This window comes from Lotus japonicus, chromosome 1, assembly GCF_012489685.1.
Source record: "Lotus japonicus ecotype B-129 chromosome 1, LjGifu_v1.2".
Lineage (NCBI taxonomy): Eukaryota > Viridiplantae > Streptophyta > Magnoliopsida > Fabales > Fabaceae > Lotus > Lotus japonicus.
The window spans coordinates 10,861,158-10,878,000 of record NC_080041.1 but is presented as its reverse complement, the minus strand read 5'-3'; the positions used below and the strand labels follow the sequence as shown (position 1 = coordinate 10,878,000).

General features: G+C 33.6%; 1 protein-coding gene across 2 annotated transcripts; it reads left to right on the top strand.

The window, feature by feature from the left end:
* Positions 1-3,717: 3,717 nt before the first annotated feature.
* On the top strand, positions 3,718-16,715 carry LOC130733571 (uncharacterized). 2 transcript variants are annotated; one of them, XM_057585794.1, is made up of 18 exons: positions 3,718-3,992; positions 5,329-5,408; positions 5,681-5,731; positions 6,310-6,807; positions 6,960-7,217; positions 7,590-7,655; positions 8,064-8,243; positions 8,543-8,594; positions 8,690-8,974; positions 9,635-9,745; positions 10,509-10,700; positions 10,857-11,132; positions 12,170-12,811; positions 13,328-13,836; positions 13,928-13,988; positions 14,077-14,145; positions 14,457-14,996; positions 16,263-16,715. In XM_057585794.1, exons 1-17 carry the CDS (start codon positions 3,792-3,794, stop codon positions 14,541-14,543), a joined length of 3,618 nt encoding a protein of 1,205 aa, XP_057441777.1. In that variant the 5' UTR covers positions 3,718-3,791; the 3' UTR covers positions 14,544-14,996; positions 16,263-16,715. The 2 variants fall into 2 exon arrangements, with proteins under 2 accessions (XP_057441777.1, XP_057441776.1); XM_057585793.1 differs by having other exon boundaries at positions 6,960-7,221; positions 7,594-7,655.
* Positions 16,716-16,843: the final 128 nt, after the last annotated feature.

The window sequence follows — 16,843 nt, the reverse complement described above, 5'->3', positions numbered from 1 at the left end:
TATGTTCTCTTGTTTATAATTCTAATATATTTTCATAATAGTAACAAGTTTTAATTTTAAAATAAAGATCATTTCAAAAAAAAATTAAATAGAGATATATAGATAAAAATAAATAAGAAGGATATAAGATACAAATTTCAAATAAAGATATCAATATAATAATTCAACCCCTAAACATCAAGTTTGTGATAATAAAGAAATAATACATTAGTTAAAAGAAATAATATTCACAATAATTCTCAAAATTTGTTTTAGGTTTTAAATAAAAGTAATAATATATACATGTTATATAATTACAATAATATATGATAGAACTAGAAGTATATCTTTTTTATTAGTATAATTGTGGTAATAGATCTGGAATATTAAATAAGCGTGTGTGTCTATATAATTTAAAATTTGACAAAAAAAGTTAAAATCTAAGACCGATATGAAGTCTAATTAAGCTTCATGGATATGAGCGTTCAAAAAAAAAGCTTCGTGGATATGAAGATCAACTAGAGGTCTTTACAATAACAAAAAACTAGAGGTCTCATCGTACTTGATGAATCCTAAGTTCAAAATGAGTATTAATTAAGCTTGATGAGCCTATAAGATCAAATGTTGGACTCGGTGAGCTTTGTAAGCAACGCGAAACGTCATTGGGTCTAATGGATCTTTAAAATTAGCATGAAACTTCATCATGTTATGATGGGCCTTAGAGATCAACATGAAACATAATTAGGTCATATGGTCATTTAATGTCAACTTGAAGCCTAATTGGCCCCGGTAAATATTGGAGATCAACTAGGGGTCTCATCATACTTGATGACTTCTAAGGTCGAAACGAAGCTTAATTGGGCTTGAAGGACCTATAAGATCAATAATCGACTTCCATTTGACTCAATGAGCCTTGTGCGCAATACGAAGCCTCATCAGATTTGATGGGCCTACAAGGTTATCATTGATTTGTATTAGGCCTGGTGGGCCTTACACACGACACAAATCCTCATTGAGTTTAATAGACCTTTAAGATCAACATGAAACATAACTATAGCATATCATCATTTGAAGTGTAATTTGGCTGACCGTTAAAGTTCATTCCATGTGGCTTGTAAATAAACAGACTCGACTGGGTTGGTCCACAAAATAAGTGGACCTAACTTTTCATTGGTCAGAGCCTGCAACGCTTAAGTCTGGGGCATAGCAAACCTTGTATGAGACTGACCAACTAATAAAAATGAAAAATAAAAATAAAAGTTTATTATCTAAAAAATATTAAAAACAAAATATTTATATCATCAAATAACAATATTCAAAACTTATTCCCTTTGCAATTTTAATTAAAATGTTAATTATCTAAAAAATATTGGTTAGTGTGACCACAACCCACGAGTTAAGGAAAGTAACTCATATAGGCCCATATCAAGATGAACAAGGTATTATAAAGTTGGCGCCTTAATTTTCCTAAAACTAAATATTCAAATTGGGACGGAATATAAAAGTTGTCCCCATATGGCGACGGATTATATAACTCCGTTACTAAATTGCGACAGAATACAAACTTCGTCCTAAAAAATGATAATATTTTTAAATAATCTTTTGCGACGACAAATTATTGCTAACTCCGTCACAAATGGAGACGGAATAATTAAATTATTGTGTCTCTAATGTTGGCGTCTTAATTTCCCTCCAAGACTAATTATTCAAATTGGGACAGAATATAAAAGTTGTCCCCATATTGCGATGGATTATACAACTTCGTCACTAAATTGTGACAGAATACAAACTCCGTCCCAAAAAAATATTATACTTTTACATAAACTTTTGCGACGACAAACTATTGCCAACCCCGTCACAAATTGGGACGGAATAATTAAATTATTGTGTCCCTAATGTTGGCGCCTTAATTTCCCTCCAAGACTAATTATTCAAATTGTGACGGAATATAAAAGTTGTCCCCATATTGCGACGGATTATACAACTTCGTCACTACATTGTGACAGAATACAAACTCCGTCCCAAAAAAATAGAATACTTTTACATAAGCTTTTGCGACGGCAAACTATTGCTAACTCCGTCACAAATTGGGACAGAATAATTAAATCATTGTGTCCCTAATATTGGCGCCTTAATTTCCCCCCAAGACTAATTATTCAAATTGGGACAGAATATAAAAGTTGTCCCCATATTGCGACGGATTATACAACTGCGTCACTAAATTGTGACAGAATACAAACTCCGTCATAAGGAAAAAATTATATTTTTAAATACCATTTGTGACAGAATATTATTGCTAACTCCGTCACAAATTGGGACGGAATAATGAAATTATTCGTCCCTAAAGTTGGCGCCATGCTTCCCTCCAAAATAAATCTTTCAATTGGGACGAAATTTTATTATCCGTCGCACCTTTGCGACGATTTACATAATTTTGTCCCTAAATTGTGACGAAATTTGTATTTCGTCCCACAATGTTAAATTAATGTTTTAATAAACCTTAGCGACGAGAAAGTGTCACTAAATCTGTCACGAATTAATTATTTTGCGACGGAAATTTTTACTGTCGCAAAATTTCGTCATAATTTAAGTATTTTCTAGTAGTCCATCATTGCTGCCACCACCACTACCGTCTCCATCCACAAATCTTGAACCTAATACTTCAAGCATGTACAACTTGAACTAACCTCCATCTTGTGTAGCAATGCTCTTAATACTAAGCAAAAGATAAATTAGGTTAAGAAAATGTAAACTCATATTCATGAGCTCTTAAAACCACTACTACCTCCGTTCCTATTTAACTGTCCAGGAAGAGAAGAAACACAGATTAAGAAGTGCAATTAATTTCGTTAATTTTCATGAAAGTATTCTTTGTTTTCCTATTTCACCATTTTAAATGTATTTTTATTTTTCCTCATTTATTGTTTCTGTAAGAGCATTTATTGGAAAAACATCATTTGATGCTTTTTTGAAACTCTAAGTGGACATATATTTAGGAACAAATTTTTTTCCTTCAAAGTAGACAGTTAATAAGAAATATAGGTTGTACAACATTTTTTTGCTTTTGCTATGCAATGGGTAAAACATGTTGCTTAAATAAGCATTATGAATCAGTCTGTGCGTGTTGTCATAAAGAGTTAATCTCAGGTAACACAATTTGTCACAACACTAAATAAGTATTTATTATTTTATAATATAGATTAATTATTATGTAACAACTGTAGTATGTTCCACTCAATATGTTACATTTTGTCACAATGTTGCCACATGGTACGAGAAATTGTAAGAAAAAAAGTTGGTAACGGTGAAACACGAGGCTATTAAAAACTGTTGCGTAATATTGAAGAACGAATTTTCATATCCATAACTATTAAAGCAAAAGGTCGTGTTGCTTAGATTCGAGCACGCGACCCCTATGCAGGTTGCAAGAGACCAGTTACCAAACGAACCAACATAATCTACTTAACCTTAAACAACAATAATATAAAATTGAGGAAGTATAACAATAATCAATTATATCAATTAAGTTGTTCAAGTCAAAACTAAAAAAAAGCATATTTATTCGAATGGTTTGAATTTGCATGGAGATTCAATAGAAAAAGAAAGGTGACAATAATATTTAATTAGTTAATTATAATTTTATCCTCCTATCCTATGTAACCAAAAAAAGTTAATTATAATTTTGAGTAGTTCCTGCCAGCTCATAAATTAAAATAAAAACCAGCGAGGACAGAGACAGTGACACAGATTCGATTCATGAAACCATTTCCCTTTTCCTTTTTCCAAAATCACAGATTCATTCATCCATATCAATGTCTTCTTCTCCTTCCACTACCTTCAGTCCCTGTCGGAGCCCCGCTCCAGCACCAAGTACCAGGATACACCTTGCTACCTTTTCCAGGTTGAGATCCTCCTTCCTCAAGAAGCTCCCGGAGCCCCTCCGTCGCGCCATCGCCGACTGCCTCTCCTCCACTTCCCCCTCTTCCGCCATTGAACCTTCCAGGACCCTCCGGGTTCGTCTTTTTCTTTTTATCCTCGTAATTTAATCTTTGATGCTGGCAAATGGAAATTGAGTTTAATTTTGTTAAACTAGTTTTCTACTTTTATTGATGATGTGGATTGTTCTTCTTAGAGCTTGTGTAATCACATTGTTACTCTTCCGTTTAGAATGCTGGAAGCTAAGAGAGTGTAGTAGAAGGGACTTTACTAGGATGATCAAGTGATCAACCTTAGCTTCTTACATATGATGGTGAGCTGTATTAGAGGGACACTTTACTAACTTGAAAAAACTTGGGAATCAAAATCTCACACAATTCGAACTCGAGGAAGGATCACAAGTGCAATTAAGACTAAAGAATTTTCCCTTTTCTGGTCTTTTACCCGGATATTACTCAACAAATGACTTTCTCGGGAGTTTGAGCTTATGTTCTTACTCTTACGGGTCAACACATGATTGCATTTGCTTGTTTACCGCTACAACAACACATTGCATTTACTTCCTCTTTATATATAATCTCCCCCAGGATAGATTTGTTTGTTGTTGGTCAACGATTTAAATGAGTATTGCTACAAGAACTAGAAATTCTGAAAGTAATTTCAAAATAAGGGAAATGCTAAACATTACGAATCAATTATTCACAAAAATATACGAATGAAGGGCGTAGCATTTGCGGAGGAAACTTCTGAAAACTTTCACAATACAGGATGGGTTTTGTTGCAAAATAATGGTGCCACATAAGCTTTCTTGCATTTTGTTTTTACCATTCTCGTAATAAGAAGCATTTTCCAAATTTTAATGCACATATCATTTTCCTTATTTTCCTTTATTTCATTAAGTTTAATAGCGCACCATCTGAACTGAGAATGATGACGTATATCATATCCAACATATATTTTTCAAGTATTTGTGCATAACTTTGCAGTTTCATTGCAAATGTTGTTTCCCTTGATTTCATTTCGTTAATGAAGTTTAGGATATTGTAATATCTATTTCAGTGCAAATAATTTTTTTTGTCAGCAATATATCTTTTCAAGAATATGTACACGTGGCTGATTGCGATAGCAATAGCTTTTCAAATCTGGATTTTTTATATTTTTTTTTATCAGCTGGATTCTTTATATGACCGGAGAAAAACTTGAGTTCATTGTAATTTTTGCCACGTGTATGAACTTTACTAGCTGCAATATTGTTCTGTATCTCATAGCCAGATTTAATTGTCATGTGTACCTGCCTTCTTTGTCTTTCATGATATGCTTTGACTGGTTGCATATTACAGGGCCATTATATTTGATGTTCAATGCAGAAAGTCTGAGTTTTACTAATTTCATAACTAAAATATATGATTGCAGGACTATCTGGCAGCCCATGCAACCAGAGATGTGGCTTATAGTGCAGTTCTGGGACATACTATTGCAGAAAGGGAGCGAAGGTGATTGTGTGCTTGTTGATACTTGATAAGGGGTAGTTGGGGATACTATCCTGATTCTATAAAACCGTTATTCTTCCAAGGCATCAAATTGTTCACATGGATGGTCTTGTTTTTTTATACTTGTTAATTATTATGTGACTCTGTTACTTGCTGTGCTTTAGATTTACATTGTTAATTGTTTCATTTTCTTTTATTGATTTTTCTGTTTAGTATCATGTGATCCATTTCAAGTTTCATTTTTCTGATACTGACATTGACACTATTTTCACCAGTCCTGCTGTAGTCACAAGGTGTGTGGCAATTTTGAAACGGTATCTTCTAAGGTATGTTACTTTAATGAAAGGATATTCTATATTATCATAACATTTTACCTGAGGCATCATCTATCTCTCCGCCATTCTCATTTCTTGAAGCTGCGTGTTACTATAATGTTGACTTATTTCTATAGAAAAAATTCACTCATTCCCACCTCCCAGTCTTTAAATTAATATGAAATGAAGGTGTTGTTAATACATGCCAAAGAGTCCTGAAATATGGATTGGAATTTAATTTTTGACTGTTTTACTAGAAAGCTGTTTATTAAACTATATGCTGACATTGAACAAATATTCCTGGATTACTTTGTTTGGTGAATCTGACTACTATTTTGTAATAAGCCTAATTTAGCTGAGTATAAAACTTTTATTTCCTCTCTCTCTCTCTGTCTCTGTTTTGCGGGAAAGGAGGTTGGTAATGCTTTAGATGTGCTGCTAATTTTGCCATCTGTTCCGTTACTGCTACTGATAACTTGAATGCATTTTCTTTAGATTCATACACACAACTAACATTTTTCCTTTTTATGCCTTCATTTGTTAGTTGCTACTCATGCTGTTAAGAGTTCTCAACTAGTTAACTATTACAGATACAAACCCAGCGAGGAGACATTACTTCAGATAGATTGCTTTTGTTCAACCATTATTGCTGAATGTGAAATTAACCTGAATCGGCCATGGTCAATATCTTTGAATCAAAAATCTGCTGCATCCACAAATACATCTCCTTTGCCTATATCTACCTTTGCTTCTGAGGCAGTTGTTAAGTCGCTGAGTTATGTGCGTTCCCTAGTGGCACAACACATTCCGAAACGGCTTTTTCAACCAGTTTCATTTGCTGGACCACCTTCTGCATCGGGACAATCACTGCCCACACTGTCATCGTTGTTGAGAAAATCCTTCAATTCACAACTATGTCCAGTAAGTGTCCCAGAAACAGTGGAGAGAGCTTCAGTCACTTCAACAGTTTCAAAGTTATCTAAACTTGAAAAATTTGATGAAAAAGATGAACTTGGGTTCATTGCCCATGATGTTCTACAATGGCGTTGGCTTGAGGAACAGCAGTCCTCAACAGTGCAAGCTGACAAGTAAATAATCTTTTATACTCAGTGTTGGTGTACACATGTCTTAGGTTTTCTATTAATTGCGACTGCAGCTTATATTTCTTTTATTCTTGTTATTTAACCTTTTTTAAATGGCTTCAGAAATTTACTTTGTTTTTTAATGTGTTTTAATACAGTGACCGTGCTGTGAATTCACAAGACATGAAATCACAAAATTTCTTAGAAGTAGGTGCTGCAGCTCTTCTTGTAGGAGACATTGAAGATAAGATGAAGGGACAGCCATGGAAATATTTTGGAACTGATGATATGCCTTACCTGGATCAACTTATGCAGTCTTCTCCAGTAACATCAATTACTAATTCTGCATCCGCTCGTCCCCACCTGAGAGCAATAACAGCATCTAAACGCACCAAAACAGGCCCCAATCTAGTTTGGCATGTTCTTCTATTAGATGTCTTTTTAGCTCTTATATTTTTTGTTCTCAAACTTCTTTGTCTCATTTTTGTAGTTTTGTTCTTTCCTCCTTTATAAATTTATCGTGTTACTTAAATAAAAGATTAACAGTAATTTTAAGTTTTGTTTGGCAATGAATTTGTTAACTGCAATATACAAAAGACTTAAATGTTATATTAACCAAGATGCTGTTTATACCAGTAAGCTTTTTTGGCAAGTAATTGAATCGCTTGCTATAGTTTAATATTTTCCTTTTAATTACTCTCACAAGATGAATTAAAATGTATGTTTGTTTTTTTTCCCCGTACTTTTGATGATGTGATTTGCTATTCTGAACATATTGATCTTTACAGGGAGGATGCTCCTATGAGTACATACCGCCCTCGAGCTCGACAACTCTTCCAGTATCGTTGTTACAGGTATAGTATAGATAGAGAAATTCTTCAAAATAACTTTGTTAACGAGTATTTGTGTATAAGAATGGATGATAATGGACTAACACAGGTTTTCAGAGCTAACTGCTATAAGAAATATACATATTTAACGCCTTTTGAAAAAAAAAACATGCCATCCTAATATATAAAAAAAATGCCATCCAAGATGGCTGTTTTTGCTCATTTTCTTACTTGCTTACTTTTGAAACCATATTGATTATTAATTATTTTTATAAAATAGATAAATTATATTTCTTGAACAAAAGTTATATATTGTTCATGGAAGAATATGGGTTTATTCTATGGCGTTTTGTCAGACACTAGTTATTTATCATGGGTTTATTCTCTCCTTTTCTGTATCTCTCAATCACAATCTTATCTTATGCTGACCAGTGATCAACAGCCTTTGCGATTGAGCCCTGCTGAGGTATGTGAAGTTATTGCTGCAGTTTGCTCAGAGATTTCTTCACCAAATATCAATGTCATGACAGTGTCAACTGGGCTAAACAATAGCAGTGGAAAACCACCAATGGACGTGGCTGTGAATGTTCTTATCAAACTAGTGATTGACATGTATGTTCCAATGTGTTTATCCCAAGTCACTTTTTCTCTCAGTACTACTACTACTATTACATTATGTGCCAAGTCTTGACTGTAAATTCTGATTTTTATTATTAAAACACTTTTTTGGGAGTCCCACCTAATCATAACTTGAAAACAAATGAGCTGATTCAAATTTCAAAATAATACTCAAAGTACAGGAAATAGGAGGGATTCATATTGAGCATCAGGGAAAAATGATATGGGATTATTGTTTACATTTCAATAGTAGATTCATATGTATGATGACTGCAAAAAACATTGTTTTGTAGGTATGTTTTGGATTCTCAAATTGCTACTCCACTCACTCTTGCTATGCTTGAGGTGATGCATCAACAAAGTACACTTTTTTATTTTCATGCAATATTTTAAATGTATTTGTTGTTGTCCCTGACATAATTTTCAAATGCATCTTTCAGGAGATGCTTAGTTCTTCTGAAACAGCTTGCAGGGTTCGAGCATTTGATTTAATTCTAAATCTCGGGGTTCATGCTCATCTCTTAGAACCAACAATCGTTGATGATGCTTCCATAATTGAAGAGGAATATTCTCAAGAATCCTTTTATGACAGTGACAATCAACTTATGGCCCAAGGGAGCAAAAAAGAAAATTATCAAAATAAATTGGACACTTTCTCAGCAATTAATAATTTAGAGTCTTGGATTTCGAATATTTTGTATGAAATACTACTACTTCTGGTGCAGGTATTGTTGGTCCTACTCTTTCCCTGTTTCTCTATAAATTGTCTTGGCTAGGATAGTCCTATTGGTTGGTGTCAATTTTATTTATTTATTTACTGTATTCACTTTACATAATGACTTCTGTGAATGCTTCTTTTTTCTTTCCAAATTATTTTTGTGATATTACTTTTTATTTGTCTCAGTTTTCTTTAGTCTCAAATTCATCTTAACATCTTGTTACTTGTTATAATTTCCATGTTTCAAAGTTGAAGGTCTATGGAGAATTGAGGTTTTTTCAATGTTGTACTTGTACCAAGTTGGTTAGGTAACCATTGATGCAATAGAAGCTTGAACAATTATGATATTTGCATGTCATATTATGCCGTATTATTATGTTTTATAAGGTAACATATTATATTCAAATGGGATGATGGAAATTGTGGGTTGAAGAATTAGGAGCAAGAAATTGTAAAGATGACTTGCTAAGTAACATTTTAGATCTTTAAAAAGTTTGTGGTCACTCTCATTGCTTTGGTGGTAAACAAATTTTATTTGTTGTTTAGTTATATGAAGATTCTTATAGCAATTGTGTTGTCTACATCAGCTCCTTTTCTGATATTGGTTTAATAATACTGTTCTCATGACATATTATTTTATGCCCAGCTGATTAATTGTTTTGTACAGACTGAAGAAAAGGAAGAATCTGTCTGGGCATCTGCATTCAGTTGTTTGCTTTATTTTGTTTGTGATAGAGGAAAGATCCGCAGAAACCAATTGCAAGTTCTTGACATAAGGGTGAGAAATGATATCTCCATTTCTTGTTATTACCAGTAAATCACGGAAACTACATATTTGTCTCCTACTGCTTTCTATTTAGTTTGTCCCTGTCATAAACCAACTACACTAAAAGTTTAAATTGTTAGGTGAAAGCACAATATGATTTTATATCTAAAGCTGACCCTCATGCAAGAGCCTATGGGCTTGAAGTGTGGATACAGCACATTCCCACCAAAATATGTGCTTAAATTTAACTTTTTATTTAGATAGAGGAATAGGATCGACTTCTAGAGTATTTGGTCACCATGGCTTTAATAGCATATTATGAATCAAATTCCCTAACTGTTTGGTGAAAGCACGTGAATAGTTTTTTATTTAACAGTCCCTTCCCATCTAATATACAGTAGCTTTCGATACCAAGCCTCTTCTTCATTAATTTCATCATTCCATGTTACTTATTTTTCTTTCTTTTCTTTCATTTTTGGCCCTGGTCCGTAGCCACTCATCGAAGACAACTGATCTGAACCATCTGTTTTCATAGTTACTGTTTTACTCCCCTTCAATAACATATGGCTAATATGTACATTGTGTTGCTTTATGATATTTAAGCCTGAAAACGATTTTGAAGACTGGAGTTTGTGAATTCAGTCTTTTTGGTCTTGGGTTTTTATGTTTCCATTCATTGCTTTATTTTGATAATTATTGTACTTTATTTAATATAATATATAACCAGTAATTATGATGACTCTGTTTGATTTATTTACATACCATCTGCCTTTAGGTTATCAAAGCACTTATAGAAATCAGCAGGAAGAACTCTTGGGCAGAATTAGTTCATTGCAAGCTTATTTCCATGTTAGCTAACATGTTCTATGAAGTTCCTGATGAAGTTGTTGAGCCTTTACCTAGCATACCGAAATTTCTTGTCAATCAACTTCATCTGATTGGAGGAGTTCAATTTCTTTTTCGTGAGGTATGCATATCTTTATCCACAAATTTGCTAATTAAAGAGTACAAACTACAAAGTAAAGAGTAAAGTCGTGAAGCAAGGCCTTTTGTTATATTCTTTTAGTTTCATATTTTCCATGATTTAATGATTTCTAACCACGTTTTTCTGTGTTGGATGCAGTATGCCCTTGTGAACTCAAGAGAAGAGAGGAAAAATCTGTATTTGGTTCTTTTAGACTACGTTCTGAATCAGATTAATGAAACATGTGTAGCTACGGGAGACAATGAATACAGTCATGATGAGATTCAACCACTCGCTACTCTGCTTGCTCAAACTAATGCGGCTGATGCATTTTATATTTCTGTTAAACTGGGGGTAGAAGGGATTGGGGATATTTTGAGAAGATCAATTGCGTCTGCCCTGTCCAAATATCCCAACCGTGAACGTCTAAATACGGTACTTTCATTTTCATTTTAGTTTGAGACTCTATAGATTTATGTAAAGTTGGTGAATGTTGAAGAATATGTTTTACTATTATCTCTTTTTTTGTTGTTAAGATTGGAATTATGCTTTTTAGTTTTTGGTATGTTTAGATTTTAGAATATTATTCAAAGCCTTGTTTGCTTTTCCATCTGACCCTGTAATTTCAACCAGCAATCAGGGATATACTTTCTTGTGATTTTCAATGAGCTCCTCTCCTTCTCTCCCAGCCCTTTCTCTTACCTGGGCAGGGTTTCATATATAGATCACTGGGTGGTTTTTTTCATTGAAATAAACCAAATACATTGGATTTGATCGTTTTCTCTTCAAAACCAAATGTTATCCAATTCACGAACACCCTAATAAATATTTATATGCTTCAGATGGTATTAGATATATTTTTTAAGAAAAAGATGTGATGATAATCTAATTTAATAAAAATAGAGTTAGAGTTATTTAGTTCTTTCTCTCTAATATTAGTAAATAGTTCATTATATTGATGATAATAATTCTTCCTTTTGATTTACATAATTGAGAGTTGAGACATTTTTTATGTAATGCTAAATTGTTGTCTAGGGTTTGGCGTTCTTAATTCCAATTATATTTTGTAAATTTTTTAGAATCAAAGACTTGTTTTTTTTTTCAATTCAAGAAACTTTATTGGAGAGTTCAGTCTTACTTAATCTCACTAACAATTGTTTGGAAGTGTAAATAACTGACTAGAAGAAAGATTGACCTGTTGCTGCTTTAGTTGAGCTGCATCTTCCTTGACCCTAATGTTTCTCTAATTCATTGAATAGTATTAAGATGAATGTTTCACTTTTGATTCAAATATAGGCTTATTTGCTATTAATCTTCCCATTTTAAAATTCTAGCAAGCTTTTGTCTCTTTCATTTAACATTGTGACTTTTGATTTGCAAATCAAATTTATCATATATACAGCTTAACAAAAATCTTCTTTAAGTTGTCTATATTCATTTTTGTCATGCCTGTTTCTCTTCAAATCTTGCAGCTATTGGAAGTTGTAACTGAGAAATTTGATACAATGATAAGTTCATTCACTCATTTGGATGGCGAGTTCTCTCATATGATTCAGATAACCAAAACTCACAAGCCTCTTCAGAATTTGAAAGATGTTGCTCTAAGTAATGACATTGGTCTGCAGGAAAAGCACTCATGGGTCACTTTACATTCCCTTATTCATTCTGAAAGAGTTGCTTGTCGTCAAAATGGGTATACCTGGTTAGGTGATTTGCTTATTGCTGAAATCAGTGGGGAAAGAGACGGGACTATATGGTCGAATATAAAATACTTCCGGCAGAAAATATCTCAAGCTGGCAAACAAGATTCTTCAGATATATCAGAAGCTCCTTTGCCCGTTTCACTTATGTGTGGCCTTTTAAAGTCAAAACATAACTATATTAGATGGGGATTTTTATTTGTTCTTGAAAGGCTTCTTATGAGATGCAAATTTTTGTTAGACGAGTATGAAATGCAACAATTAAGGAGCAGTAATCTTGGGCATGGCCAGAATGATTGGCATCTTGAGAAAGCTCATGCAGTGGTTGACATAATGAGCAGTGCTTTGTTGTTTCAGATAAATGAGAAAAACTGCATCAATATGTATGAAACAGACCGCATCAATATTCTGAAAGTAATTATTTCTAAACTCAAAATGCCCTTTTTTCTGAATATCCTTATATCATAGCAATAAATTCCTAATACTAAACCTTTCTAAATTTGTAAAGATGTTGCAAGTAAATCTGCATGTTCTATATGCTATCAAGGAACATGATGTGCCAGTTGGATGTAATTAGGGACCCTTTTTGATAGGAACCTCGCATTGTCCTTGTGTCACCAGTAAACTGATGAATTGTTTAATGCTGGTAGAGGGTTTATTTGTTTTGTCAAGAAGTGTTTCATGATAGAAGTAAATACCTACTAGATCTGAAATCACATTGGTGGATTAGTAGCTGAAAGACACGTTAATATTGGCATTTATTATATTAATTTTCTGAATAATGAACTTTACAGTTTTGTTAATAATAATAGGACTCCTTGGAGCAACATTTGGAAAATTGTCTGTTTAAATATTTATTGGCTTCTTTTTATGTAATATATTGTTCAGCATATTATGCCTGTTTTGCTCAGCTATGTTGTTTCTTAACAGATGTGTGACATATTATTCTCCCAATTATGCCTAAGAGTTCCCCCTGCTATGGCTCTGCCCAATAGAGACGATACGCAACATGAGAGAAATTTAAATTGCTACAGTTCAAGCAAAAAGTATGATGGTGATAACCATATCCTTGAACAAGATGCTTTTCACAAGGATGGACATAATGAGGAAGAAGCTGATAGAAGATCCAACTGCTCTAGTAACTGCCGTCTGGATCATGAGACTGCATCAACGGCAGCGCTTCTTCTCCAAGGACAAGCTATTGTCCCAATGCAATTAATTGCTCGTGTTCCTGTTGCTTTACTATATTGGCCATTGATGCAATTGGCTGGAGCAAGAACAGATGATATTGCATTGGATGTAGCTGTTGGAAGTAAGGGAAGAGGAAACCTGCCTGGTGCCACATCTGATATAAGGGCCACCCTTCTCCTACTACTTATTGGTAAATGCACTGCAGATCCTGGCTCTTTCGAGGAAGTTGGTCGAGAAAAGTTTTTTAGGTGATTGTAAACTGCTATGTTCTTGATAAATTAGTTGGTTTTAGTATATGATACATATTTTATAAAACATGATTCTTCTTGCACCTGCCAGGGAACTTTTGGAAGACACAGATTCAAGGGTGGCATACTATTCTTCTTCTTTTCTGCTTAAGGCATGAATTTGAATTTTATTTTTTTGTGTTGAGTATATGTGTTAGATCCTCAAATTTCATCTATTGTAACGATTTCCCACTACTGCAGAGAATGGTGACTGAGAAGCCTGAGAAATATCAACACATGCTTCAGAATCTTATTGTCAAAGCCCAGCAGGTACTTCCTTTTTGTTATTGAGTTTCTTGGAATTCTCTCTCTGCTATTAATAAATCTTATCTTAACATTTATAACCTTGGATTTAAACGAGTGTGGTTTTCAAATTTTTATCGTTGATATATCTTGGCAGTTCTATCCTTAAACGAAGTCTTCTAGGTCTCTACTTTATGCCCTTCTTTGTATGGTGTCTTTAAATAAAAACTATCATACTCTAAATTTCTATACATTTGTTTACTTAATAATTTAGCATTTTTATTATTGATTACTAATTTTTCACTTATATAATTATGTTCTGTATTTGGACTACACAGAGCAACAACGAAAAACTGTTAGAGAATCCTTACCTTCAAATGCGTGGCATACTTCAACTAGCAAATGATCTTGGATTTGACTTGTGATGTTCATGTCATGGCTTTCTGAGGTGCGATATTGGTTTCTAGTATATTTGTGTTGATCTAAGGACTCATTGCTACTGATTTAAGGATCTTTCATCATCTATAGTTCGACTGAGATTGAAACATTTAGCCGGGACATACTTTATTAGCTTCCTTCCATAAACAAAACTGATTTATTTTAAACGCCATGGAAGAGAATATAGAGGTGGCCAGAGAGTGAAGTGGGACTCCGTGAGTTCTTATATTGATCTCCAATGCAATCATGTCATCATCTGGAGTATGTCTTTCAACCATTTGAGAGACAGTTTACTTGGGAATATCCATTAAAATTTGTTCTAGTCGTCTGGCTGCATGGTAAACGAAAGCCAGTGTTCTGTTCAGGAATAATTTTGAACATCCTTGAATTTTGATCCAGCTGCAGAATTGTTGCTGATCTAGCCCTCAAAGTGTCCTCAGGTACCTCTCTCTCCCTCTCCCTTTCTCTTGTTTTGGTGGTGGAGTTCCATATGGAAATTCAAAAGGACTCTCACAGCCTGTGATCCCTGTTATAAATATAGTATAAAACCATTCATTTGTCTTCACTCAACAACTTAAGTTTTCAGGATAGTTGGTTCATGACATGGAAGCAATGTTGTGAAAAGCTAGATTCTACGTAGAATCGGAGAGGGGGTTCAAAATCGTATAATCGTATGATCGTAAATTGAATCGTAAGATTCTACCATAAATAGAAAAACAAAAAAATAGCATAGATATCTTGTAAGTCACATCATTTAACAAAAATTGAAATAAAAATTCATCAGATTAACATCCATATAAGTCATAATCTCAATCCAAAATCATAAGAGTACTAGAACATGAAATTAAAAGATGAAACAGAGAAGTTGAAGAATGAAGGAAAACAAAGATGTTGAAGAATGAAGAGAAAACAGAAGAGGAAGAGACCTAGATAGAGACTACAGAAAACAGAACATGAATGTGTGATTCAATTCACTCTACTATGAGTGAATTATATAGGCAATTAGAGGCATGAAGGTTGGGTCACATGGGTTATTTTTTGAAATATACAATCAGTTATTAATTCTTATCAATTAACCATTCAAATTTGACAACTACAATCAATTAGAGCTTCAATTTCGAAATCCCCTAAATGTTGGTTGGTGAGTTGTTTTTTCCACCAAGTCAAAAAACTCATTAGTTTTCCCAATTTTATGAATCAACTTCAAAAATTAAAAAAATACTAGAAACGTAAGGTTCAATACGATTTTACGATTAAAATCTAAGATTCTACGCGATTCCACCAAAAAAAGATTTTGCATGTGTTTTGAATCGGAACAGTGCTGCAAAATCGTAAAATCTTAGGATTTTGCGATTTTGCTATAGATTTTGCTAACATTGCATGGAAGAGTGTGCATATTAGAAAAATATAGTATAAAACCATTCATTCGTCTTCACCCAACATCTTAAGCTTTTGGGATAGTTGGTTTATGATAATCCGCAAATACCCTTCTCCCTCACTAAGCTAATCTTATTGTAACATACAAGGTCTCTCTAGGATTCACTGTGTTTTTAGTTAGTCTTTAAACTTGTACCAAGTATACAATTGTGCAAACATTATGGATTTAGGCTTTTCTTTTTTCACATTTGACTTAACATTATTGAAGAAAAGGCCTTAACATTTCATGACATGTTTGGCCTGATCATTTTGTGTGCATGCTGATGCAGGTGCTGGCTGGTCACACATTTGAAGAATCTGTGTGATGATTTTTTACAGCATCAGATTCCTATTGAGCCTCCTTCAGTTTTGTCACTCATGAAGGGCAAATTGCTATATGCTTGCTTCTTTTACTTGGCATGCGGCACCATTCATGGAAAATAAAAAACTTTTGTACATTCTCAATATAATAGCTGTTGATAGGAGTATCTTGCGGTGCATTCTTTTAGAGTCATCCAAATTGCTCTCCTTTTTGTAATTATATGCTCGTCATTTTGTTTCCTTATGAGTTATGATTATGCCCTTTAATCTAAAAAATTGTAACATGTATAGAGAAGTTACCATGTGAATATACAGAGATTTATAGTGGAAGCTTTGTCGAGAGCAGTTTGTTACTTGGGGTTATTTGTTTTGTGTAACCCAAATGAACTCAAACTCAATAAGAAGGTGAATGTTTTCTAACACGGGCAGAAAAATATTACATATGCAGTATATGTATACTTTAGGTTTAATGGAGGACCAGTTCTGCTAATATATGTAGTATATGTGCACTTCATTATTTTGTGGAGGATCAGATTTTAATACTTACATA

Coding starts and splice junctions, on each gene's coding strand:
- LOC130733571 (XM_057585794.1), top strand. CDS start 3,792: ATGTCTTCTTCTCCTTCCACTACCTTCAGTCCCTGTCGGAGCCCCGCT. Junction 7,656..8,063: donor TTCCAGTATCGTTGTTACAG/GTATAGTATAGA, acceptor TATGCTGACCAG/TGATCAACAGCCTTTGCGAT. Junction 13,989..14,076: donor CTTCTTCTTTTCTGCTTAAG/GCATGAATTTGA, acceptor CCACTACTGCAG/AGAATGGTGACTGAGAAGCC.